Genomic DNA, 27,844 nt, shown 5'->3' on the forward strand with positions numbered 1-27,844 from the left:
AATGATTGCTGCGGCACACATGGCTCTCCATACAGCTCAGCCTGGTGAAACGCTCAAACACGTCCAAAAATAATCTCCTCACACACACACACACACACACACACACACAGCTCTTCCCGTCAGTGCATCTTTGCAAAAAGAAGACATTGTTATTCCAAAGAAAACTGACTTTGCTTATGCTTGGCAAAAATGTCAAGTGTAGGAAGGAAGCACTTTAGTCGTGGTTTGAAGGACCGAGTGGATTTCCTCAGGCGGTTATGAAGGGTGATCATCTTGGACAAGCTTGGTGGGTTATATAGAGCGCGAACAGCGAACAGAGCCTGCTATTGCTAATGTCTGAGCTTGGGATTGCTTTCGTCCTCACTCGTAATGGCACTGATACATGATGGAGAGTATTTTTTTTTTCCCCCCCGCTTTACATCTACAGCAGCGTGGCACTTTTCCTCGACTCCCCTGAGCCGGCCAGGGGGGGTTAAAACTGGGAGGTTTCGGTGAAGGAGATGGCGTCGGTCTTGTCGACGGTGAAGCCTCCGTTGACGTAGGACTTCTTCTCGCACTCCTCGTCGTCCAGGGTGGCTTCCAGGGCGAAGGGGTTGGCCACGTCCACGTCCGACGTCAGGTCCATCCTCTCCAGCTCCCGCTTGGACAGTTTCTGGACGATGCCGGCTCCGTACGCGTCGCCGAGCACGTTGATCATAGTGCGGAACCGGTCCCTGAAATACACCCCCCCCCCCGAGTTAATTCTAGAGCATTTTTTTTCTCTTCAGTACATGCACAGTGTTTGAACATATCACTGCTGTCAGGTGAGAACTTCGGATCTCCAAAGCGTCAGCTCTTCAGGAGCTAAGAAACAGCCTTGTTTTTACAGGGTTCCTACACATTTTCAATTAAAAAATTCCATACTTTTTCCAGATCTTGATTTGTTTTGAAGATTTTGTCTGGCGTTCAATATGATTTACGCAGATAGACATCTTGCCCCTGCTAACTAGGTCATATCACTGTATAGATGAAGATTGTTCTTCACAGTGACAAATATCAGACTATGTGAGATGATTGGCAGGGTTCCTACACCGTTTCCATTTTATTTTTTTCCATATTTTTCCCAGACCCTATGTTCTTGACTGGATTTGATTTTGGTCTGTATTTGATATAATGCATGCTGACAGCGGCTGGGTAATAAGAGCGTCCCTCTATCTGAACATTATTCTTCACATCAACAAAAACTGTGGACTCAAAGTGGCTCTACAACAACATAAAAGCTAGAATTATGTGTGTATCGGACCTGAGCCGCAACATTTTCCATACTTTTCCAGACATTTCAAGACCTGGAAATTATCAAATTCATTTTTAATACTTTTCCAGACTTTCCAGACCTGCGTAGGAACCCTGTTTTTAGCTCGACCACCATGCATTGAGTTTGTCTAATGGGGTTTTTAAAGGGCAAACCAAGTGGGTCCTAGAATTTTCTCAATCCATAGAGGAGTATGAAATATCTCAGTTCAGGTTAAAACATGAAAATCATCAAAATTGGAGTTGCAAGGTTTTTCACATCACAACAACAATATCATTTTGATCTATTTCCAGCCGGTGCTGTTGTGAAACTGCTTAAAACAGCTATGACTTCACTTTATTAAGTCATGCTTGCAGTAAGGTGTACTGAAAACAGCGCAAAATTTTCCGTAAAACCCCCACTAAAATCGTAAAATAAACATAAATAGAGCACATTTGTACACGTGAAACAAGACAAAGTACCAAAACATAAAGATTAGAAAGAAATTAAAAGATCTGCAGCAAGGACATTTTAAAAAAGTATATGTACATACTATGACATACTATGAGCGAGTGTTTCTTATAAAAGAAATTAAATTAAATTGTGGTTCTGTATTCAGAAATTTATAAGATAGGATGAAACACAAATATGATAAATTTGACCATCCACAAAGAAATACTTAGAATACTTATACTTATTACTTACTTTGATATTTTTACATTTTTTTAACAACATATCATCTGAGCCAAAAATGTCATAGGAATTCTTGAATCTGCATTTGTGAATCAAAGTATCAACGTATTTGTGGATGGTCAAAAATATTTGTTTCTTATTTTTATTTGTATTCATCCAATCATATATTTCTAAATACTGAACCACAATTCACTCCATAGAAATTTGTTTCATGAGAGGCTGTTTCACACGTACATATCATCCAGTTAGCAATGACTATACAGAAGGTACGACAGAACTCACAGCAGCCAATCCACAGCGACTATCAACGTGACGTCACTTGCTGGTAGTCCAACGGCTGTCAAGACTATCACCATGGTGACGAGCCCAGCGTTAGGGACTCCCGCCGCCCCGATACTGGCAACTGTTGCTGTTATGCTGAAACAGAAAATGAAAAATGGATGTGCAAAATGTGCGTCATATTGGCTTTTACAGGTCTAATCCTAAACTATTTGAAAGAGTCCTTCCATAAGGGCAAGGGTGATGTATAATAGACATATAGGACACACGTCAAATACACACTAATACATAATGGGACTTAGGATTTTAATACTTAATTTAGTACTGTTACAAGTACTGTGTCCAGTCCTGTGGTGCAAAGAGGAAGAGGACGGATGCAACCAGAAAGAATGGGAAGGCAGCCCAAAAAAAAATATTCTGTCATAGTTTCCTGTATTCAGCCAATAAATATCTTTGTCTTGTCTTATGTCACATATTTCACATATTTTTGAGAAACAAATATGACCACTTGTCTTAAACTGTTAAAATGCTCCTTCACTTCCTCTTGTTTCTGGGTTGGATTCAAAATAAAACTTTTACTTCATTTTATTGATAAGATACAGCTCCATAAAGAACAGACTTGATCTGTAGATAACAATGAAGTGCTGTAATAGTTTGATACTGCAGTTTGGAGTTTGATAGCGTACAGCTATAGAGGAGTGATGTGTCTCATTCCTGACCTGACCTGAATTTAAGTAAGAAACGCCTCCGGGCGGTTAAAGGCTTACCTGATGGTAACGATCTGGCCCACGTCCAGGGCGTAGTCGTTCAGCTGGGCGATGAAGATGGCGGCCACCGCCTCGTACAGCGCCGTGCCGTCCATGTTGATGGTGGCGCCCACCGGGAGGACGAAGCGGGTGATGCGCTTGTCGATCCGATTGTTCTCCTCGGCACAGCGGAAGGTGACGGGCAGGGTGGCAGAGCTGGAGCGACATGACATTTAAGGCATTGCATAAGTTTAGTGTAGTGAGTAAGCGTGACCTTAAGGGCTGAGGCGGTCACAGTAGAGTGTTTTTTGATTCATAAATGTGAATTTTGCAGCACCACAGCTTTCATTGCTCATTTGCATGTAGCCTAAAAGCACAAAATACCACCTGCTCTGTAACAACGCATTATGTAATAACTATTACAAAATGTAATAAATTTTCACTTCATTATGTAATAACACCCGCATTTTGTAATAATCTGCCGCATTTTGTAATACACAGCCTGAATGCAATATGTAATAAATTTCTCCGCATTTTGTAATAAATTGTTACATATTGTGGTGGTTATTACAAAATACGGGAGTTGCACTTTTTTTATGATGAAAATGTAATAATACAGTGCATTATGTAATAACCATCTATGGTTCTTTCTATCATGGCTACTTGATAAGTAGTTTTTGCAAGTTAAAACTGAACTGTTTGTATATTAGAAATCCACTGCAAATCAGTGTGTTGTTAGGCTATATGCTGTGGTGCAGAATGCATAAAATAAACATTGTTATAATGTTATAACGATTTTTATGAATGAAGACATCCATTTTGGTCGGTTATTACATAATGCACCATATTATTACATTTTCATCTGGATGGACATCTGGATATTTTCATCATAAAAAAAGTGCAACTCCCGTATTTTGTAATAACCACCGCAATATGTAATAATTTATTACAAAATGTGGGGAAATGTATTACATATTGCGTTCAGGCTGTGTATTACAAAATGCGGCAGATTATTACAAAATGCGGGTGTTATTACATAATGAAGTGAAAATTTATTACAATTTGTCGAGTTATTACATAATGTGGTGTTATTACATAATGCGTTATTACATGCTCTCCTGTACTGATGATGCTTTATGACCATAAAGCATCATCATTGTCTTTGGAAACACACACTGAGTTTGCGCTGAATTGTGTCTTTTTCTGCTGTTCTGACATATCTAGTATGCAGGTTCACTTGATAACCAGGGTGGCTATTAAATATGTACCGCTTAATTAACAAATTGATTTTCATTAGCTGAGAATAGGGCAGCAGAATTGTGGCTCGGTCACCATAATCACAGCCACGGTATATTTATGAATAAGTTCAAATTACTGAGCTGCATATTTTGTTACCGTTGAGTTTTATGAATAAGGGCCTCAATTGTAAAACAAGCGCGCACACACACGCACACACACACACACACACACACGCACACACACACACACAGAACATGAAGTATTTTATTCAGCCGAACAAGTACAGTGAGGAAGGTAGAGGAGGCTGACCTGGAGGATATCATGAGCGCCGTCACCAGGGCCTGAGCCATTCCCAAGGTGAATGTGTATGGGTTCTTCCTCACAATGACGAAGAAGATCAGCGGCAGACAAATGGTGGCGTGGATAGCTAGGCTGAAGAGGAAACCAATTACATGCTAGCGGAGGCTTTTTTTCCCCGTAACACTGAAACTTGAAGTGAATTATGAGCAGATTATAAACCCAGCAGAGGCATAGATAAACTTTTCCTGCAATATAATCATCGGACGAATGAAATGACGTTCATGTCATTAACTATACAATTGCCCCATGAAGTATCCAACCCCCTGCAACTTCTCTTTAGATAAGTACAATGCGCTTCATTTCATTCTCACAGCGTTAACTACATTCCCGATCAAATGTAATAAACCAGGCACACACACTAATAAAGGCCCTTGAGTAAAGGATCAAATGGCAACTGACTTAACTGAACTGTTTTCAGAATACATTCCAGCTACACCCTGTTCTGAACACTACAACATAATGTTAAAACACTGCACACTTGGAAAAAAGCCCTACATTGTCACACAGGTGTACAGAGGCTTGGACTAACCCTCTGACCTAACTTGAGGGGGATTTACTGTACAGTCTTTAAGTCTGTCACATAGATTTAGAGGCGTGAGTAAGCGTTGACCAAAGCTCTCATTACGGCATCTGCAGGTTGAGCAGTTTTAAATGTCCTTGGCCCTTATCAGTGCCCGCGCAGAGCTCGGCTTTTACAGTATCATTGGAGGGAGAATCTGCTCAAATGTCAGCTGTAAATCCCGGTGTCTGGAACCGGCGGATACGGAGTAATGGGACGGCTTACCCGCTCAGCACTGTCACCATATAAAGGCCCATCTTCCTGAAGATCTCCCAGTCTTCCACCTCGATGATCTTCGCAGCAATTAGGAACAGGATCCCCACTGGCATGTAGCTGAAATTACACAAGTATTAACTAAGCATCGTTTGGAATAGGAGGGATTAATATGTGAGCCAGGGGTAGAGAATCTAGGACTATGGCAAGCTTATATTTGGGCCCAGGTTCACTAAAGTTTTGCACAGGGAAGAGCGCTATATCACTAAAATGACCAAATCAGAAAGCCAGTGATCAGTGAGTGAAAATCTAACAGCGCTGGTCAAAAAATAAGGCCTCTCTGTGTCTGTCATGCTCATACATATGTAAATTATATGTAAATCTCATTATTTTGCCCACATAATATTTATTTATAGGCGAAGGCCATGCAAATAGACTTTCACTAACACTTCACAACACCAACTCCCCTAAATTATTAGCCCATATAAGATCTTTTGGAAGGAAGCGTAAAGACTTTGCGCAGAATTTGGGTCGCAGCATCGTCACCAGCACATCAGACAGAGGCAGAGGGTTTTCATCCTACAATCTAGATCAGATCAGAGAACTCTGCAATTATAAAGGGGCTTTAGGGTGTGAGGGTGTAGCCTTGGTGTTGTAGTCTTACGGCTGAAGCACATAATTTTCTGAGGCTGAAAGCTGAAGCTTGCAATTGGTGATGAAGGGGGCAGCGTTCTTTTCGAGGACTTGTTTGTGCCAAAACTTGATTTGCATAATTTTACGAGTGAATATGATGAAAACACTGTTAGCTAGAGCGACCGAGACGCAACGCAATCTTAGTGAATCTGGACCTGGATGTTTTTGAGAAGCGGGTTTACGATCAATGGGTAATGGTTTGCATAATCTATTTAAATTTAAACAAGGATTAGTTCTTAAACATTGCTAGGTCCATTTCACCTTTCCATAGCATACAGTTTTTGTACTTAAAAACTTTGCATACTCTGAGTTTTGACGCAAACTGAAAAGGTGATCTTCAATTCTCTTTGCAGCTTGTAATAGATAGATTTCCTTAGATGTGGACCAAAGCTAAGGCAGGCTATACATACCACATAATTATCTGGACTAGTTTCATGGTTGCTTCATTCAAGGCGTCAAAAAATTCCAGCAGGATGCGCCCCTTTTCGCCCATCTTGCCAATGACAAGGCCAAAAGCAACGCAGAACACGATAAGGCCCAACACGTTGATTCCATCCGAATATGTCCCAATGATTTTATAGTCCTTGGTTATATTCTGCCAAGAGAGGAAACAAGGAGGTAATTCATTCTGGTTAGCCAAGACCAGGCCCAGGAAGCTGCTTTCACAACCACATTAGCTGACTCTAAAGACCCATTGATGAGCTGTGCACTTTTTTTTTTTTGTATGGGATCACAGCACACTGACCCGTGCCTACTTATGTCATTATTGTGTGTTCTGATGCATGTAGATCAGATATTAGTTGCCAGGGGCAGACACATAAAAAGACAAGGATACACTGTCGTCATGCTCAGATCAAGACCTGAGTTGTCATGCAAGTGGACATTAGCCAATGAAGACACTCTTGGACTCTTTTAGGCTCATAAGATGGGAGTACTTTTACATAAAAAGCATGCCTAGTGTAGCTTTATTTGTTTGCTTTTTTGGGGTACCAAGTGAAAAGGCAATGGCATCAATAGGATAATGTATCTATTGAAAGTCCTCCCACCCTGGCAAACAAAACACAGAGGAAAGGGGTGATGTGCACACCTACCTCCACAGCTGCCATGATAGTAGTTGCGAGAGGTGGAATTGTGGTGGTGTTGACTGTAACTTTGGGAGGCTCCAACTCTTTGCGCTTTGTCTTGTACTGGAGTGAGATGGTCACAGTTTTATGGAGTGACATTGACACAGCTGCTATACTCGTTGCTGGTGTAGACATAGATGACACTTGGATTTGAGCATGGATTTGAACTCATTAGATAGAGATTGGATGGGCAAAGCCACTTACCTGTTGAAAGCAAGCCTGCACCAGATTTTCTGGAAACATGTTTCTGTTGATGGGATAAGACAGGACTTGAGATGGTGGTGGAGGAAGGACACAGGGGAGAGTGGTGTACAACAAACATTCCCTGACAGTAATGTCATTGATTTTTTTGCAAGGGCCAATTCCATTAAAAGAGAAGGTTAGGGTTCTTTAAAATTCAAGAGATTGGTTAATACCAAAGTCTGAGGTCTGAATACCTCAGAGTTCTGGTATTAAAGCCCCTGCTGCGCAGACTTAACTCAAGTCTGATTTGCTGCCAAATGCAGAACAGAGGTGCCAAGTGGCTGTTGACCCACTACCAAGATTTCGATTCAAGCATTTCACCTGACGAGGTCCAGGAGGGTGTCAACTGTTGTGACGTTGGGCGTGGTCCCTGCCCTGTCAATGTGCTCGGCCGTCTGAGAGACTCCTGGTTTGATAGTCATCACCAAAATAATACCTGAAAAAGATGCCATCATTCAGTATGCCGTGATGACGATATAACTTAAGCATTAAAAGAGTTTCACATCAGACCAAGAAATGACTTCAGCAATGCAGCAACAGCATTTGAGTGATTTAAGCGTAAAGCAATCCAAATCACTGGGGGAGTGTAATTAATGCATTTGAGAGTGAGACGAGTGGAGAAAGTTCTGAGAGAAAGAAACCACATGAACTCACCGAGAATGACTGCGATGATGGTTGTTGAGAAGTAATACACAACGGCTCGCAGACCTATCTTTCCCGACACCTCGGAGTCCAGGGCTGCAACCCCTGTGGAGAAACGGCTCTTATAACACTGCCAGAAGTGTGATTGGATACTCGTCTTTCACTGCAACCAGGTTTAATTGCATATTGATCAATTGTAAATGCTCAGCTCCCAAATAGATACGCTCTTGGCCGTGGACCACTCAACTTCTCCTTGTTCTAACTACTAACTTCTAAAATGTAGATGAAACAATGGTGGAAATAAACTTGTTCTTAAAGGAATACACTGACTTTTTGTCCTGTTGGTCAACTTACCCGTTAATCATATTGAGTGACAGTAGGCTCCATGCTAACACTCTAGATTGATTCCTTTCTTTTCTTGGCGTTTTTTTCCAAATCAAGGGAAATTTAAGAGTGATTGTTTTTCTTAAACGATGATAGCTTAGCCGAGACACTCTAAAACAAATGATTGATACATTTTTTTTGGGTCAAATTCAGTATATTGACTCTTTGAAAAGCACTTTCATTCTGGTGCTCATATCAAGAAGCTACCTCAAACGGTTTTGAACATCTGCTTTTAGCAGCGCATTATATTTAATTGCTCCTCTCTGTTTACCATACATCCACACACACAGTTTTCCCAGTCCCCAGGCTGTTGCATCATAGTAAATTTCCCCTCAGTAGGGTTCAAATAAAGCTGGGCTGAAAAGGACAGAGAGAAGGAAAACTATATCAAGGCAACCACCTGCCACTATGCTGCCTTACTTTCAAAGTGCTGCCTCTATTCTTTCCCTGGAAGCTTTTCCTTGATATCGCTCCTAGGTGTTTCATGTGCAAGGTCAATTTGAAGCTGCGGTAAAAAATTTCCATGTAATTTGTCCATTTTAAAGCTTAATAAAGATGAACTGCCTCAAGGCCTAATCCCATTTCGGCAGGGAGCCCTGATACGCTGTTTTGTGGCGAGGTGAAGGGATTAGCCGGAGGAGGTGTAATGCAGCTCCTGAATGACATTCCTCAACAGTCAACAGCAGTATCAGTTACCCAACTCTCTCCTTCTGTATTTTGTTAATGTAACTCCAGTTTGTCTCTTTATATGGACAGTGGAAATGAGAGAGATAAAGTGTAGGGAAGACAGGAGTCCCAACCGGCATACATATGTTACAGGAAATTAATGAACTTCTGCTGACTTGTTGATCATGTTGCTCACAGTATGAAAGCATGGGTCACCTATGGACACGTCTCCATCCAATTCTTTTACATGGATAAGGTACAAGAGAAACGACTTCTGCTTGCATTTAGTGGATTACCTAGCCAGTAGACAGTAGAAATACGATCAGATTACCTGTTATCATGCTGGATATGATGAGCGGGAGGATGACCAGCTTAAGCATCCGCATCAGGATCTCTCCTGGGAAGCCAAAATACTGCTTGTGGAGGTGGGAGAGGGATGCATACTCTCTGACCACGACACCCAAACTGATGCCTGGGAGACGGGCGACACAATGGGAGAAAGACGGAGCTTTTAATCATAGGGGCTGCTTGGTTTCTGCTCACACAAATAAAATGACAGACTGCATTCAGCTACAATGACTGTGTAATTACACATAGACGCAGAACAGACAGGCTATGCTGCTTCAGTATGGTGAAAGGTGAAATAATGACAATAGCAGTTGCTAGACCAAGAGTGGTTAGTCTTTGAAATATAAAATGAAATGCAGACAGAAAAGACTAGATTTCAAACATTTGAACTGGTATGACGTGTCTTTGATAAATGCCAAAATTACAGAAGATCAGCATAAGCAGATAGTCCACAGAGACTATTATTTTTACAGATCAGTGTGGTTTCCCGCTTATGGAATTGATGGTGTACACTTTCTACACATAAATGCCACATGTATCCCACTCAGCGGTTTTGCTAATACACTCCGCACCTCCAAGTGCGTTATCAAACGTTAACAGACCGCCATTTATGATGCTTGTGAAAGGTCGGGATGACACAGCAAACCGTAACTGGATGCTGCGCCGGCGCTGACCCGTTAAAAAGCTGTCACGTAACTTGTACATCGGTATTTTTTTTAATTCCGCGACTGCAGTTATGATCTTGTTGTTGGGCAGCCTGCTAATGAATGCTGAGGGACCAGAAATGTTCTTCGGCGAAATAATAAAATGTGTTTTTTCAGTAAGCGGGCTCGGAGAGATGAAACAAGCCCGGCCTCTTGGAAAAAACAAGAGGTCATCCAGGTAAACGAGCAAGAAGGAGTGACTAACTTTATTGCCCCTGAGTAAATATGCCCTCTACACATAAAACATAAAAAACATCTAACAACACATCGACTGAGGGCAAGTCAACAACCAGTCCATAAACAGACAAATAAATCTTTCCCCTTCCCTTCCTTTCCTTTCCTCCCCCTTTCAGCCTGTCGTAAGGGACATCACATCGTGTTATAGGTCTACAAAAAATAGATCCCTCCTCTTCTAAAGTGTCCGATGGCAGAGCAGAGTCAGCCGGCCGGATTATTATCGGACCGTTTATGACGGGCATACTCGTTTGGTATTAAAAGAGGTGATTGCTCTTTGCAGTCACCTGAGAGTCATGTAGCCAAGGATGGAAAGATGCTACAAGATTTCACGTCTAAAAAGAGATCCAAGGTGCTCCAAAAATCTGTAAAAATTCTATTCTATTTGGTTCGTCCTAGATTTTTTGAGTTTTTTTTGAATATTTTTGGATCTTTCTTTTTTCTACATGCATTGAACCTTTTTTTTTTTTATCTACGCACAATCTTTAGCATTAGAAGCTAAGAAGCATTCCAGCTTCCTATCTGTTTTCCAATACTACAATAATCCCTTCACCAATTAAAGGAAAAGTTCACCCAAAAATGAAAATTCTGTCATCATCTACTCACCCTCATGCCAAATGAAACACAGGTGAAATTTGTTAGTCCATATAACACACAGGGAGGCTGCAGCACAACTTGGTAGCAGCCTTCTCCAAAACAACTGAAGTCAATGGGGACCTGTTCTTTAGAGCTCCAAAACAAAAACAGCCAATCAATCACACTGTGAATAGAAAGACCTATACACCATTATTTGTTGCAAATCAATCAGCTGTAGTTCAGATTTGCACTAAATGATGGTGTAAATATACTGTAGGTCTTTCTGGAACTCTGAAGAACTGGTCCCCACTGACTTCAGTTGTTTTGGAGAAGGCTGCTATGGAGTTGTGCTGCAGCCTCCCTGTGTGTTATATGGACAAACTTCACCTGTGTTTCAACTGGCATGAGGGGGAGGAGATGATGACAGAACTTTCATTTTTGGGTGAACTATTCCTTTAAGCACTGATTGCCTGTCCTAAGCCAAATTTGTTCAAGGTACAAATGAGCTACCGTAGAACAACAACAAAGAAAAACGATGACGCATGATTTTAACTCTAATCCTCTAATGTCATGTCAGTTTGTATCAGCTATTTTAAGATACTTACATATAGAAGGCTACTTCATCATCACACTTGGCCTCTCAAAGCTGTGTACAACCAACACCACAAGTGTGGTCAGCACTAGAGGCTGAGAGCTTAGATAATATGCAGTGTAATCCCAACAGCCTGGTCTGACCAAATTTTGTGACATGAGCACAAAAAGTTAGGGAAATAAGTAATAAATTCAATATATTGCGATACAAAAATATGACAATACTGCGCAGTTATACTTTGTTGTCATTGAACTTATTTATTAACTTAACTTTTAACTTGTTTATTACATTGTATCATAGTTGTATCGAATCGTGAATCCTACTCTAAATGCCATGATATTCCAGAAATTCCATGACCAGTGGCAACCCTGGATTAGATACATATGAATATGGATTTGATACTCCCAATATGGTATCTGCAGTAGGCTTAGAAATAAATATTCTATAACAATATTCTATATGGGCAATTTTTAACATTTTCCAGTCTCAGAGGATTTCAATGCACTGCACTTTTATCTTAGATTTAATTCTCAAGCCACCTAATGCTTTTCAGCAACTCCAGCTTGTGATCAACTCTCAAATAGTATATGAGCGAATACTGAAGACTAAAAGGTTTAAATATATTGAGAGTGTTACTTATACCTGTAGTTCTATACAGATACAGAGATTCAACAGGGGGTTGATTGATACTGTTTTCGTGGATATAAAGCTTTTAAAATGTTGCGAGATACACCGCACATCCCTTAAGTTTATGCCCAACTGTCAACACAGCCAACACCAGGAAGATGCACTAACTCACACAGCAGATTATTCACTCGTAATTACAGGTAGGCTTATAAGGGTTTATTCAAAATAGCTGCATCTAAGCCAAGGAAGTCTAGTGATTGTAAATTTCCTGTATCACAGATCATGGTACTGTAGTTTATTATTACTGTGGCAGGTTGTGCAAATACATCAGGGTACCTGCAGGTTTCAGAAAGCCAAATTTAAGACTTTTAAAACCTTTTTAGGTTCTACCTGCTACCTGGAATTGAATGAGACCAATTTAAAAACCAACATAAAGAAGCAAAGTTGGCAAAACCAGCCTATTTCTGCCTATTTCTAATGAAAGTTATGAAACTATTAATGGGCAGAATAAGAACAGGACACCAGGAAATTAATTGAGAAGCCCTGTTGTGTTTAGTAAAGCAGACAGGATGCAGATTGTACTAGTAACCCAGTTCTGGATTCATCTAAGAGTGGATATGCAGCACAAATAAGCAAAAATAAGAGCTCTAATAACAGGCTTTACATTTATCTAATTTATTTTAAGACTTTTTCAGACTTTATAAGGACCTGTGGATACCTTGTACACACTCTGTGCACTGTGCTGGGACTGACTCCACACCAGAGAAAAAAAGCCACTGTCACTTCAGTCTGGTCACGTTTTGACCGAGACAGATACAGACAACAGCGGCGGAAAAAAAAAACGATCTTTGCCTCTGGAAGAGAGAGAGAGAGAGGCAGCGGGGATCTGCCTCCTATATAACATCACACCCATCCATTCTGTATTATGAAATAAAAGGCATGTACTCATTCATATACATAAGCGTTCCTGCACTAGCGTCTGCTGCTGCTGCTCAGACAAGCAGTGAAGACCCTATAGCCCCCAGCTTATGCCAAGGAGGTTGATTTATTTAAACACTGACAGCGGTTAGAAGGCAAGGAATTAAAGCCCGGGTGGTAAAAAAAAGAAAAAAGATTTAGGGTGGGCTGCTTGTCTAAATAGGAATGAAGACAACTAGAAAAAATGCCATCAAGCAAGGAGCATGCATCACAGTCATACATGAGCAGACAATGGGGGGGCTTTTACATACCTAACAGCACTGATATGACCGTGGCAATCAGAAGCCAGTTCCTCTTCAGCAAGCCTTTGAAATTCATGCCTCGTCGCTCTTTTTTGCCCATCATGTCCATGGCGTTGCTTCTTTTTTCCTTTCCCCCTCCTCACAATAGGAGAAGCACAATGGGGTTTTCTGGGGGGGGGGGGGGGAGAGATCACAAAAGACTCCTGCAGCCCCGGCGTCAGAGAGGCAGACAGGGGGGGTTAAGAGGAGGATGGAAGCCGGCAGAGGATGCCGCCGTCAGACGCTGCTGCTGCTGATGGCAAAGCGTTGCTGTGGAGGAGGCAGGGAGCGTGTGTGTGTGTGTGTGTGTGTGTGTGTGACAGAGAGAGAGGAGGAGAAAGAGGGAGGGCGATGCAAGCCTTTGACTCAGGTCACCTCGTCCCTCCTCCTCCTCCTCCTCCACCCTCCCCCCCCCACACACACACACACAAGGTGCCTCTGACATTTTCTCCTTATCTTGACTGCAGACAGGAGAGTTAGGACAGATTAGGCATCGTGCGCTGAAGCCGGTTCTAAATGGCTGCAGCAGAGCCAGAGTTCACCCTGTGCACCTGATGTAAAAAATTCCACGACTTTTCCATGGCTTTCCTTAACCAAGTCAGAGCGACTTCCATAACCTACAATGTTAATTCTTGGTTTGGTAATGTTGCTTTTATGTAGGTTTTCCACTCCAGTTGGGCTGAAAACCATCTAATGCAAAGAATGTTGGTAAAAAAAAAACATTCTGCTATATTCCTGTAAAGTGGTCAATTTGTAAAATTCCATGATATTCCCTGACTTTCTCTGTCTGGAATAGTAGTCTTTCATGTTTTTTTTTTACTAACTGAGAGCGTTACAGGAGTCACCTGGCCATATTTCTCATGAGACTGGTATTCTTTTAGGTATCTCTTTAAAAATGTAAAGTTGAATCTGTTGTCTGACTGTGCTGCCACCTACTGTGCCACTGACAGCTCTCTCTCTCTCTCTGTCTCTCTCTCTCTCTCTCTCTCTCTCACACACACACACAAACACAAAATCCATTGCTGAAATCAGATATTTATTTACTGGCTTTGAAAACTACTGAATTGAAGAGTATACATTTCTGGCTAGAATTGACAATAGTATATTTGGAGAAAAAAAAGCAATATTAAAGTAATAATAACTTAACTTAGTATATTAAGTATCTTAGTAATAATAAGTTAACTAAGTATATTAAGTATATTAGTAATAATAAGTTAACTAAGTATATTAAGTAATGTACAGTATATTAACTAGTATATATTAAGTAAATTAAGTAAATTGTACTATTAGATTTGCTTTGAAATTAGAGCAAATTAGAAGTATGACTTTAGATTAGCACTGGGCTTATCATCACTAAAACAGTAAAGTACATTGCCATGGACATAGATTTCATATAAATTTCATAAAATAGGATATATGAGACATTTGTGCTCACTATATAAAGCTGAAACTAATACGATAACTCACAGCTACAAACATTTAAATCAGACCTCAAACCAACAATTTCCAAACTGGGCTGCTCATTTCAAAACGGCGGCCAGAGTGAGTGAGGCGCTCTGCTCAAACCTGGCCGGAGTCTGCCACGCTCTCGAAAGCCAGGCTGCTGCCGCTGCTGTCGCGGGACGGGGGCCTTCCTGAGCGGGACAGGGGCCTTCCTGAGCGGGACAGGTACTCTAGAGTGACCTGGTTGACGCCGACGGGCTGCGCGTCGACGGCACCGGCCTCCATCTGGGACAGTCTCCTGGTCAGGCCGACTCCCAGCGTCTCGTCCCCCAGCACCTGAACCATGGTTTGGAGCCTGAACCGGAAGCGCAAACACAAGCATGTGTAGTGTATATAACGATGTATGTAACGATTTTGGAAAAAATATCTAATTGCGATTATTTTGACTGATTTTGCAATTGCGATATGCGATATTAGAGGGAATGATCATTTTTACATCATTATTCTCATTTTCATTGAAAAACGTATTAAAATGATTATGGTGTGATTTTTGCGGGAATCTATGCCAAACAAAGATGTTTTCTTAAGTCTGTAGAATATGATGTGTAGGCCAGGACATCTCTGCAGCACCACAATATTTCATTTAAAATGGTATTTTGACACACAGTTTGCCTTTAACAAATATTGCGATAGGTACAAAACAATGAGGCTGACTAGCATCTTGTACAACCCATCTATCAGACTAATGTTTGGTCTGGAAAAGGTCAATGTGTAGTAGGGTGTAGTAGGTAATTTCCAAGCTTTTCAAAACCTGGACATTACTAACATCTCTGTCCATATATTCCTATATATGGTTGTAAACAGAAACTAAGACCGTCCAGAGTTTCTGTTTACATCACCTTGTCGTTTCCATTTCCGCAGCTTCTTCCGCCAACATCTCGTCCATTCTATCCAATTCCTTCATGGAGAGTTTGTGCACAATTGCCACACCGATGCTGTCTCCGAGGACGTTGATGGACGTGTTGCAGCGGTCTCTGAAACACGCAAACCGCAGAAAATGTGAAAACAGAGGATATCTGCTATAACCCTTTATTTCCAAAACTGCGGGTTGTGTGTTTTTGTCTGTGCTTATGTGTTTATGTGCTTATGTGCTCTTGTATGTTTTCTTTTAATGTTCTTTATATACCATCAACCTGCCAGGGACTGCTGTCATAATCTGGAGTAGGGGTTATGTCATTGTCTTATTATTTGTCTGTGCTTATATGCTTTTGTCTGTGCTTATGTGTTTATGTGCCTATGTGTTCCTGTATGTTTTTCTCTTAATGTTTTTTATATGCCATCAACCTGCCAGGGACTGCACATGAAAACTAGCCTGTACGGCTAAATCTGGCACTTTTACATGATGTACTTAAGTACTCATGTTAATTAATGTGCATTGTCAAAAAAAAAAGAAACTTACAGCAGCCATTCTATTGCGATGAGAAGGGTGGCGTCCCTCACAGGTAAATCGACCGCCGTCAGGACCAGCAGAGTGGTCACCGCCCCTGCAGCTGGGATCCCTGCTGATGCTACGCTGGACGCTGCTGCGGTTACACTGCGGTTGAAAGGCAGGAAATCATCATCAAAGGCCATAAACTCTAAGTAAACCTTACATCTAGGTCTTTAACGCACAAACCAGCTAGCCTAGAGAATGTGCATGATTAACAACGTAGAGGTACAAAAATGTCCTTCTTCTATCAGTTGCAATTTAGAGAAAATATGTTTAGATGCACTTCACATTTGTGCGCCACTGTATTTCAAAGTCTTGACATGCTGACCTCCTGAATTGTCCCATTCGTGAGGTTTTCAGATAAAGTAAGTTGTTTTTTTCCGCGACACATACAGTACTTTTGGCTGTTCTGAATCTGAGACACACACAAACTGAGTCCAACAGATAATGGCAAGTGGTGTATAAATCTTTTTCACCCAAGGTTATCAATAGACATGGGTCAAACAGCACGTCAAAATGATAATCTTTGCATTTTTTGTCCCGCGTGGAGCACCAGATGGGTGTGTTTTACTATAGCAGGACAATGCGGATAGTGTTGTCAATCACAGAAAATCATACTAAAATTGAATTTCAAATACTTTCCTTGTCTAAACTTTGCGTCACTCATTGTATTGTCCTCAAAATGGCATATTCCCTGTAGGCACTTAACTTTTCTTTCCACCTAACCTGTAAATATGGCCTCCAAATTTGACCTGCTGCTTCTTAAGTGGTAATTAAATTTTTTGGGGGGGATATCTCATGTATTCTACTTTTGTCATTTGACTTTACGCTTACTGCATTTCTATTTTATGTGGTATTTTACCCAAAATAAATTATTAAAAATATTCGATTTTACCCACATCCACTTTTTTTTCACACCTTTCATGCACTGCAGCATCATGTTTGTAAAGTAAGAGTAATTACATTGCTTATCTGTAGTCCAAAAAAATTACATTTGAATAATTTTCACAAAGAATAATCTGACAAAATACAATAGAGGCATTTTGTGCTGAGACCTTATGAAAAGAGTATTGAGGATGGACAGCGACATAAAAAAAAAAAAAAAAAAAAAAAAAATACTAGTTACACTAAAATCACTGTGCTGCTTGTATATTTGTGTAGTATGTAATTCAACACTAACACCAAATAACAAGAAAAGCAATCAAAGTCAACTGTCTTTTAAGCAAAACCATTTTTCTAACCCTCTCACTTTTTTTCAATGAATAAATAAAACTATTTCAAGGGAGAGTGAACAAAATAATGGGATATGTGTCACTTACCCAATGATAAATATCTGAGCCACCTCAAGTTTGATATTATTGAGCTGAGCGATAAAGACGGCCGCCACTCCTTCGTAAAGGGCCGTTCCGTCCATGTTGATGGTGGTGCCCATGGGCAGCATGAAGCGAGTGATTCTCCGGTCGATCATGTTCACCTCCTCGCAACATCGGAACGTCACCGGCAGAGTTGCGGCGCTTGGAGACACATTGCAACCCTTTGTTAGTTCTAGAGAAGATTTTATCTAAAAAAATCCAGCCGTCTTATCAGTCTAAATCACAAAGTGGGGCTGCAGCAGAGAAGAGGGTCTCATCCACATATTCACCTATCTGCCCAAATTAAATTCTGCTGTTGGTAATGGTCACTTACGGGAAATCTCCACATGCTGGAAGAGACTAATTGAAACTTAGTCAATCATGTTCTGTATTTAGAACTCGCCAATGCAATAAAGGCATTTTAGTTCTTTGTATCCTCCTAGCTAATATATATATCCTCTCTTCTTGTTTGGTACAGTTGATAGTTTCAAGACGCTCTCCAGTCCTGTTGTCCTCTACACCAGTGTTTCTCAACCTTTTTCATACCAAGGACCCCTAATTTAGTCCACATTAGAGCCACGGACCCCTATTTGATGAGATCTGAAAATATTTTTATTGTCACATATGATTTTGTCCAGAATTCCATGACTATCTGTATTGTAGGTAGAGAGATAACAGGGAAACTATGATCGAAACAGTCATTCTTCTACATTCTCAGATTGTGTTCACTTCTTGTAAATGAAATAATGATGAAGTTTAACAATTCATGAATTTGCTGGGGACCCCCTGGAACCCCCTCAAGGACCCCTAGTGGTCCCCGGACCCCACATTGAGAACCACTGCTCTACACTATGACACTGTACTGTAAATCCTTTTACCTGGATGAGATGAGCAGTGCAGTGAGCAAGGCAGGAGCCATCCCCCAAATGATTTTATAGGGGTTACGTCTCACAAAGAAGAAAAAGATCGATGGTAGAGTTATTACGCCGTGAATTAAAAGCCTGGAAAGAAGAGCAAAAATGACACAATGAATCCTGAATATGTGAATTGAACTCACAACAGAAAATAAGAGTGTTTGTGCATCCTCTGTGCAACGTCTAGGTGGGAAAAAGGATAGTGTTGCTAAATTTCTTCCAAGGAAAGTAGCTTTCGGCTGTTCAAAAAGTCTCCAGAAGTTGCCAGATGGCATCGCCAATTTGCATATGAATATAATTGCTCCAGCTCCCTGATCCATTTCCAAGCAGTGCAAAAGTACGTGCATGGGCATCAGGTGTACTGATTTGCCGCCATATGCTTTGGGAGTCAAGACATTAACATTGTTCCCCGTGGTCCGAAAAAATTGCTAGATATGTCACTAGCTGCTTTTGAGAAATGATGTTGCCATGAGGTTCTAAAAAGTTGCTATATCTAGCAACTAAGTCACCAAGTTGGCAACAGAGTAAAGAAGAACTTACCCCATAATTACAGTTATTATGAACTTTCCAAGTTTGTAGACAATATCCCAGTTGTCAATCTCAACAATGTTGCTGGCAATCATGAATGTTACCCCAACTGGCATGTAGCTGGAGAGGAAACAACACACAGAATGAAGATGGAAGAAATCAAAGTGAATTACTTTTGGAAACCAAAACATGAATAACAATAATTATTTGCATTCCCTTAGAACATTTTTCAATAGTTATAGTAATAACGGAAGAGTAGAAGAGTGAAAGATGTTAACAAAACAGTTTCGCTATTTTTAATGGCAATGACCAAAGCAGGAAAGCCCCTACTTTTTAGATTCAGTGTTTTGAGCATATACCGTCGTTTTCCATGGCAGGAACTTTATTCCTGTTCATTTTTCTCATTTAGAATATGTGTATTATAGTGACTATGCTGAGGTTCCAAAAACGACACGCTGTTTCACTTTACCTCATTACTAGTTGAACCAAAATTTTGGTGGCGGCGTTGAGGGCGGTGAAAAAATCAACAAGGATTTTCCCTCTGTCTCCCATTTGTCCAATGACCACGCCGAAAATCAGACAGAAGATGATGAGGCCCAAAATATTGACTCCTGCAACGTCTTCGCCCACAAGCGTCACCTCCGTGCCATTCTGAAACAAGATGGCAGAGTCAGAATGATTTATGATGGATTATCGTCGTCGATGTAAACTTCACAAAAGCATCTTCAAAGTGACGAGGGGGAGAAGGTTCATTTACCGTTTCCAATCCCATCATTTGCAACACGGGGCTGTTTTCGTCCACTTCCACCTCAAACTCCTTCCTTTCCGTCTTGTACTGAGATAAACACATTCACAGCTTTAATATTACATTGTCTCTATCATGGAAAACAGGCCAAATGAGTGGTAATTAGCCTACTGGAATCAAATCAAACACCATACCTGTTGGAAGCAAGCCTCAACCAGATTAGATGGCACCATATTCCTAAAAAGAAGAAAGAAAAGCCAAACACATCTGTCTTAAGTTTGTCTGACTTTGTAGAACACCTTCCATATCATTTGTGGTTAAGAAAAGCACTGATGAGTGTGACTGAAAAGGAATTCAGCAGTGATTCGACGATCTGACGTTTTCTGAGACGGCACTGACTGACCGAAAACCTCGCTGAATTGGAAAATGCGTAGAGAAAGCAGAAGGGAGGCGGAGCGAGAAAACAAGTCTATACGCCGCCTTCACACCTCAGGAGATCCAACATGGCGTCCACCGTGGAGATGGTTTCCTCGCTGTCACCTCTCTCACCCGTACCGACGCTGTAAGTTACTCCAGGCTTCATGATCTGTACCAGTATTAGACCTGCAAGAAAAACAATGGCATGCATGCTACAGCTTTTCCATATGGGAAAGAGAAAAACACTGGAGAATGTCTTATTTCACAGTTCTGAAGTGCTTTACATGGTGTAAAAAAAACATACAGCAAAGTCAGAACAAACAACAAACAAGGCAGGAAGAAAAGAGAACAATTAACTATGAATAACAGAATTTTTCAAATAAATCATTTCTGCTCATATAATAAGTTGACTGATTGTAAACAACTTTCTTTTACAGATTGGTCTGCAATGAATGTTTACACTAAATAATAAGCAAAGGTGGAAAGTAACTAAGTACATTTACTCGAATACTGTACTTAAGTACAATTTTGAGGTACTTTAAACCATTTTATGCTACTTTATACTTCTACTCCACTACATTTCAGAAGGAAATATTGTACTTTCTACTGCACTAGCTTTATTTGATAACTTAAGTTACTAGTTACTTTGCAGATTCAGATTATTAATACAAAATATAATCAACTAATAAATTGTGATGTATTATTATAGATTACTGTAAGATACCCAGCAGTATATAAAGTAGTGGAAATCAGCCCCACCTTTTCCAGCTGCAACATTAAAGTGATGCTTACACATTAATGCATCAATAATTATAATTCAATAATATAATATATACTGTATTATTCTGAAATGGGCCATTCTTCATAATGAGTACTTTTGTTGCTTTAAGTACATTTTGATGCTAATACTTTTGTACTTTTACTTAAGTAACCTTTTGAATGCAGGACTTTTACTTGTAACAGAGTATTTTTATACTGTGGTATTTCTACTTTTACTGAAGTAAAAGATCTGAGTACTTCTTCCACCACTGGCAATAAGTAATATAATCCAGCATTTGTGTTAACCCTGTCCTGTATTAATCAGAGTGGACATGTATATTAATTAAGAGTGGACATGTATGTGGGTCAAACTGACTGTGACCAGCTGGAAGTTTCAGTAATGTAGTTAATACAACATAAGAAAATCAAACCGACACTACTGCCGGTCCCAGTCACATATTTTGGTGAAACTACAAAATTCATGGCATTTGTCTTATTTTGTTTGCCGTACTTTCCAACTCTGCCTCGACTAGTTATCACTGAATGTAACAAATCTGTCATTACCACAACCAACCAAAATGAAATTTAAACTATCAATGGTGACAAAAATAAGAAGTCAGATTACTGTATTTTTAAATTTAGACACTTACATTTCAGACATTTGACATTTTTTTCAGGATCTGTGAATACGCTGTGAAAGCTAGTGGTGGCAATTGATCCACAGGATAGCCGATTTCACTGTTAACCAATTATGAGCTTGTATGGAGGAAGGTGCACAAAAACGTAAAAGTAACCCACATATTTGCGTGATGTATAGTATTTCTCTTACCAACAGTCACAGATAGAATAGTTGTTGTCATGAAGTACAGTGCTGCACGTAGAGCCACTTTTCCAGAGACATCAGAGTTCAGAGCAGCAACACCTATATTAAAAATTACATCAATATATCACTGTTAATTGTGATACCTTGGTATAATTACAGTAAACAAATAAGACGATGGTGGAGACGATTGGTAGCCTCTATCTCACACCAGTGGTTTTGTTAGTGTTAGTGTTTCTCCAAATGAAGACTACATTTCCCATAAACCTTGTTGCTTCCTGTCTCCCCTCCCCCTCACTGAAGATGATAAACATGTTGGAAGTGATTTGTCCATCGGCTTCTCACTCCTTCCACCATCTGCCATTACCGGAAACTCTGAAAACTCTGTTTGTTTACTGTAATTATACTAATGTCTAAAAATGAATGTGCCAATGATTTATTGACGTTAAAATGGTACACATAGTCTATAGCAGTGGTTCTCAATGTGGGGTCTGGGGACCACAAGGGGTCCTTGAGGGGGTTGCAGGGGGTCCCCAGCAAATTGATGAATTGTTAAACTTCAGCATTACTTCATTTACAAGAAGTTAACTCAATTAGAGAATGTAGAAGAATGACTGTTTTGATCATAGTTTCTCTGTTATCTCTCTACCTACAATACAGACAGTCATGGAATTCTGGACAAAATTATATCTAACAATACAAATATTCTCAAATTTGCGTCCGAAAGACAACATCTAATCAAATGGGGGTCCGTGGCCCTAATGTGGACTAAATTAGGGGTCCTTGATATGAAAAAGGTTGAGAATCACTGGTCTATAGCATACATTATACCTGTTTTCACAATCATCTTCAATGACTAAGCCTATAGGAAACTTATTTTTTTCCTAAATATAGCAGTGTAAAAGAGGGAGAGGTAGACCTGGTGCTTACCTGTTATCATACTTGAAACAACCAGAGGGAGGATAACTAATTTAAGCATCCGCATCAACAGTTCCCCAGGAAAGCCTACGTAGAATTTGTTCAGGTCTGTGAGGGGAATGTGGTCTCTGATAATCAGACCCAAAGCAATTCCTGTGAGACAAGAACATACAAGTATTGGAGCTTCAACATTGATATAAACACATTCAAATAGCTATGAACAGGGATGTAAACAAACCCATGTAAGCTATATAAGGATAGGGTCTTTTTTAAGGGGAGGAAAGCATGAATAGATGCTTTTACAGCACTGAAATTACAATTGAGTTTTGTTTATATTGGTTTATATGTATTTGCCTTATAATGACCACTGCCTGGATGTCATAGCTTACCTTTTTATTTACCACTATATCACTGGCTGTGAATCATTTCATAATGGCTACCATCTTAGCAATAGGAAAAAGTCTGAAGAATTAATTTTGCATTTACAAGATGGAATAAGAATATGAACTGAACAGTTTTCATCCAAGCAGTGCTCTGATACACTGGTTCTACCCTACCAGGTAGTTAATTGTATTCACCTGGCAGAACACTAACATGATCTAGGGCTTAAGCCTATATATACAATTAGGAGTTGACTTATAATCAGTGGTGGAAGAAGTACTCTGATCCTTTACTTAAGTAAAAGTACCAATACAGCAATGTAAAAATACTCCATTACAAGTAAAAGTCCTGCATGAAAAATCCTACTTAAGTAAAAGTACATAAGTATTAGCAGCAAAATGTAGTTAAAGTATTAAAGTAAAAGTAGTGGTTTGGTCCCTCTGACTGATATTTTATTATATATGACATCATTAGATTATTAATACTGAAGCATCAGTGTGTAAGCAGCATGTTACTGTTGTAGCTGCTGGAGGTGGAGCTAGTTTGAACTACTTTATATACAGTTAGCTAGTTTAGTCCAGTGGTTCACAACCTAAGGGTCGGGCCCCTCCAAAGGGTCACCAGATAAATCTGAGGGGTCGTGAGATGATTAATGGGAGAGGAAAGAAGAAAAAACAAAGCTCTGATACACAAATTTGTTTTCAGTTTTTGGACTTTTTCTCTAATCTTTGATTTTTGCTGAAATATTGGATCATTTGAACATTTATTTAAATGAAACCATGTGAGGTTTAGAGGGAAAAATCACTATTTGGTGGAGCTGTTAACAACTCATAGACATCTGAAATGTGACCCGACTACAGTCAAAAGCCAAAAAGGTTGGAAACTGGTTTCATCTTTAACAATGTGTTGTATTTTAAAAGCTTGTTATATTATCCATTGTGTCAAATCTCCATCTGAAAAGTAACTAAAGCTGTCAAATAAATGTAGTGGAGTAGAAAGTACAATATTTCCCTCTGAAATGTAGTGGAGTGGAAGTATAAAGTAGCATCAAATGGAAATACTCAAGTAAAGTACAAGTATCTCAAAATTGTACTTAAGTACAGTACTTGAGTAAATGTACTTAGTTACTTTCCACCACTGCTTATAATTGTCTGGAATGGAGTAATGAATATATATGTGAAGCGTATTCTAAAAAATATCCAGTAGGTGGCCATATTGGCTGATAAATGGAACAATAAGAGACTTGACAACCTCAACTGCAATTCCTACAATTTCCAAGCGGTGTCAGACTTAAAAACACAGTTGGAGCATGATTACCTCAGGAGGAACTTCAGTGAAAACAGTTCAGGATAAATTTTATTCATTGTTGATAGTGAATTTTTGGTCTAAACTTTCCTGAATCGGCCACACTGACGTTAGTAATGATTTTAACCTCCATTTCTATAAATGCAGTGGGTTAAACTGTAACCTAGCTTCTAGTTAACACTTACCCAGGACAACAGAGGTAAGCATGGAAATGAGAAATTTATTCCTCATAAGTGCCTCTCGTACATGCCCCCTTTCGTAGCAACACCCATTATTGCTCTTGTAATCCGAGTTTTCCTCCAAGGTAAACACTCTGTAGTTTTTGCTCATGTTGCCAAATCTGAAGTTAGGGTTTTACAATGTTACGTTAGCTAGCTAGCAACTGTAACCAAGCTAGCACAGATCCAGATAAATTCAGTTCAAGTGAAGTAACGTTAACCTATCAAGTTTAACATACAATTTTAACAGTAAAGTAACAGTTTGGCATAAATATGTTTATACATTCACTAAACCGAATATTTTGAGTGGATATTCACATAGCTGGCTTGACGGTTGGTTAGAGCAGTTTCTCGTAAAGAAAAGTTAGCTGTTGGTTGGATTTGTCCAGCAGTGGCAGTTGACCGTCGAACGTTATGATGCATTCAAGTCGTGTGGGAAAGACGGGAGAAGACGTTGAATTTTCGGAAAAGCGGCTGCCACCTTCTTTAATGACCTGGGTTCCGAAAGTATGATTCCCACTGATACCCGTTGATAAATTTCCTATTGACTTTCTCCTTAGATAGTTCAGAAAATCTTTGCATAAAGAGTTTTAAACTATGAACCAAACCAACCAGCTACCAGTATTCAAAAATATGCTATATACGGTATATGAAAAACGCAAAAAGCAAGGGTACTAGACTGTACATAATGTTTTAAAGAGAAATTGAACTACTCATCCCATACAGCATTGCAAGCATAGAGATATAACACTTGATTGCAAGTGATGTCGTAGATTCCATTGTAGTGCTGAAACGATTATTTGATTAATCTATTAGTTGATCAACAGAAAATTAATTGATTATAATTTTGATGATCTATAAATAGTTTTAGTCATGTATCAAGTCAAAATACCAAACATTTTCTGGTGACAGCTCCACAAATGCTAAGATTCTCTGCTTTTCTCCGTTTCATACCATAAAACAATACATTTATACATATTATGTACCCTATATATAGGCTATCTATCTATCTATCTATCTATCTATCTATCTATCTATCTATCTATCTATTATTATTCCCACCATATAATTACATTCATTCTAATTTATGACAAGACTGGGTTAAATAAGTTTGTATTTAACGGCTTTAATTATATTTAATTTTTAATTAAATTTAATTTATGTCATACAGATTTAGGTCATCGTAAAAAGTTGGTATACCCTTTAACTGAGTTTAGGTGGGTTTACCCTCCACTACATCCCCAATTATGTCCGTCATGTCCGGTCATTTCCTACATACATCAAACATTATTATTCCTATTTCATGTTTTCACTGTGATGTGGCACTCATTAGTTCAACCAAATCAGCATAGCAAGCATATCTTTTTTTTCCCTCAAAAGTGACAGATTTTATGCTCTTAATGTGAAGGTCAAATTGCTTCACTTTCGGTATTGTTCTGGCGAACAATGACAGCTTGACTCTGCTGTATAGTTCTCAGCCTTAGGTGGGTCAAGTTAGTTAAAGATACGTAGAATACGACCCAAAGTGCAGCGGTTTTACCTTCAAAATAAATGCAAGATTTTTTTACGTATTAAAAAGATATTATACTGTTATGGTATATAGAATAACAAAAATAGTACCGTGAGAAGTCATACTCATTGGAATCATTGGAATAAATAGAGTGAAACTAATGCTGTTAAATAAGCGTTTTTTTGCAAAATGTCTTTTTAACAGCATACATTAATAGCCATATGCAAGATGCCATTAATGCAGGGTTGGCAAAAATATACAACACCAAATCTGAATTCTTACTTTATTTTCACTTCTTTTATGTTGAAACGCGTTCCTCAATAAGAGATCTTATTTTGAAGCTTGTGACCGGAAGTTGTACTCTTCATCCTGGCTGCCTTGACTGTGGTATCTCAGACTGAGCCTCAGTCACCCAGCGGAGAGCCAGCACAGTCTGACTGGTGGTGCGAATATGAGAGGAAGCCAGATGTGTTAACCTGGCAGTCTACCGGTCTACAGGCCGCTGTACAACAGCATCCAGCCTCATCTGAGCGGGACTGCCCGACCGGCCTGCTGGCTGCTGCCGCTGCGGAGCTAGCTAGCTAACCTCAGCCCGCTAACTTTACCAGGCTTAGGGGACGAACCGTGTGGGTGAAGCGGGGCCTCCGGCTGGTACGACCAGGCTCACAGCTGCCCTGGATAGCGTTACATCCCCGTTTATTTATCGGAGCAATATCCTACTGAGATGGGTAAGTAGACAGCTAGCTAACCAGCTAATTCTGAGCCGAGCTAGCTAGCTTAGTTAGATGAAGTGGTCTCCAACATACATAGTTATACCAAAGAGAATAATGCCTGCACACTGTCAGTGGATAGTCGATGTTTTTTTTTAACATTATGGCAGTGGGTTAGCCCTGGTAGTTCTCGTTTACTCGACCAGCAGTCATAATTTAAATGTAACTTTAAATTGTGTGTGTGTGTGTGTGTGTTGCCTGCCTCAGTGCTCGGGGTGGGGTAGCTGCCCTGACTCTTCCCATCCACCATCTGCTGCTCTCTCTTTTAGTGGCAGTGAAGGCTTTCTCATGGCAGTGCCTAGCTCCATACATAATATTCCTTCTTATTGCATCCATAGCTTTGCGATGCAATCAATGGCTTTGCTTGAGGGTCTCAGTTGTTGCTAAAGATGAATGCACATTCCCCCCCCCCCCCCCCCCCCCCCCCCCCGAAACGGCAGTGTTGTTGATGGTGTAGATGGCAGTCCTCCATCTCCACAGCTGTTATGCAATAAGATCCAGCAGCCCACTCTCCATCGCTGCCTATGCTGCACTGCCCTCTCAATAATTTTACTGTTACTACTGGTTACTGATGCAGACCCAAATTGCTTACTAATTACATAGGCACAGGCCTGACTGGCTCGCATAGTCTTGCCTCTAATACAGATTGATGACAAACTTGCTGTAGAGTCGATAAGTATTACATTGCGTCCGTCTCTTTCAGATCTCATTTGCCATATGAATGAAGAAAAAACAGATATCTCGACGAGGCAGCCGTCACTTATGAATGGCAGCCTGAGCAATTGTGGTTTGACAGTTTCTAAAGTGATTTCACGAGGGCTGAT

The 27,844-nt window shown here is 40.0% G+C and overlaps 2 protein-coding genes across 2 annotated transcripts; both read right to left on the reverse strand.

Moving 5' to 3' along the window:
• Positions 1-472: 472 nt before the first annotated feature.
• On the reverse strand, positions 473-13,521 carry slc1a1 (solute carrier family 1 member 1). The gene is made up of 12 exons (XM_071531822.1): positions 13,422-13,521; positions 9,443-9,583; positions 8,074-8,166; positions 7,741-7,855; positions 7,381-7,423; positions 7,144-7,239; positions 6,463-6,647; positions 5,372-5,479; positions 4,537-4,659; positions 3,010-3,204; positions 2,246-2,380; positions 473-713 (listed from the first exon to the last, which is right to left on the reverse strand). Exons 1-12 carry the CDS (start codon positions 13,519-13,521, stop codon positions 473-475), a joined length of 1,575 nt encoding a protein of 524 aa, XP_071387923.1.
• Positions 13,522-15,011: 1,490 nt separating this feature from the next.
• Positions 15,012-24,753, reverse strand: LOC139654681 (excitatory amino acid transporter 3-like). Its single transcript, XM_071531821.1, has 13 exons — positions 24,708-24,753; positions 22,849-22,989; positions 21,928-22,020; positions 20,411-20,525; positions 20,117-20,159; positions 19,962-20,012; positions 19,647-19,828; positions 19,190-19,297; positions 18,614-18,736; positions 17,703-17,897; positions 16,354-16,488; positions 15,794-15,928; positions 15,012-15,249 (listed from the first exon to the last, which is right to left on the reverse strand). Exons 1-13 carry the CDS (start codon positions 24,751-24,753, stop codon positions 15,012-15,014), a joined length of 1,605 nt encoding a protein of 534 aa, XP_071387922.1.
• Between the last annotated feature and the right edge of the window lie 3,091 nt (positions 24,754-27,844).

Source organism: Centroberyx affinis, unplaced genomic scaffold (assembly GCF_046629955.1).
Source record: "Centroberyx affinis isolate AG114_WGS23_722 - 3 ecotype Tasmania unplaced genomic scaffold, CSIRO-AGI_Caff_v1 ptg002134l_1, whole genome shotgun sequence".
In the NCBI taxonomy this organism is placed as follows: Eukaryota; Metazoa; Chordata; class Actinopteri; order Beryciformes; family Berycidae; genus Centroberyx; species Centroberyx affinis.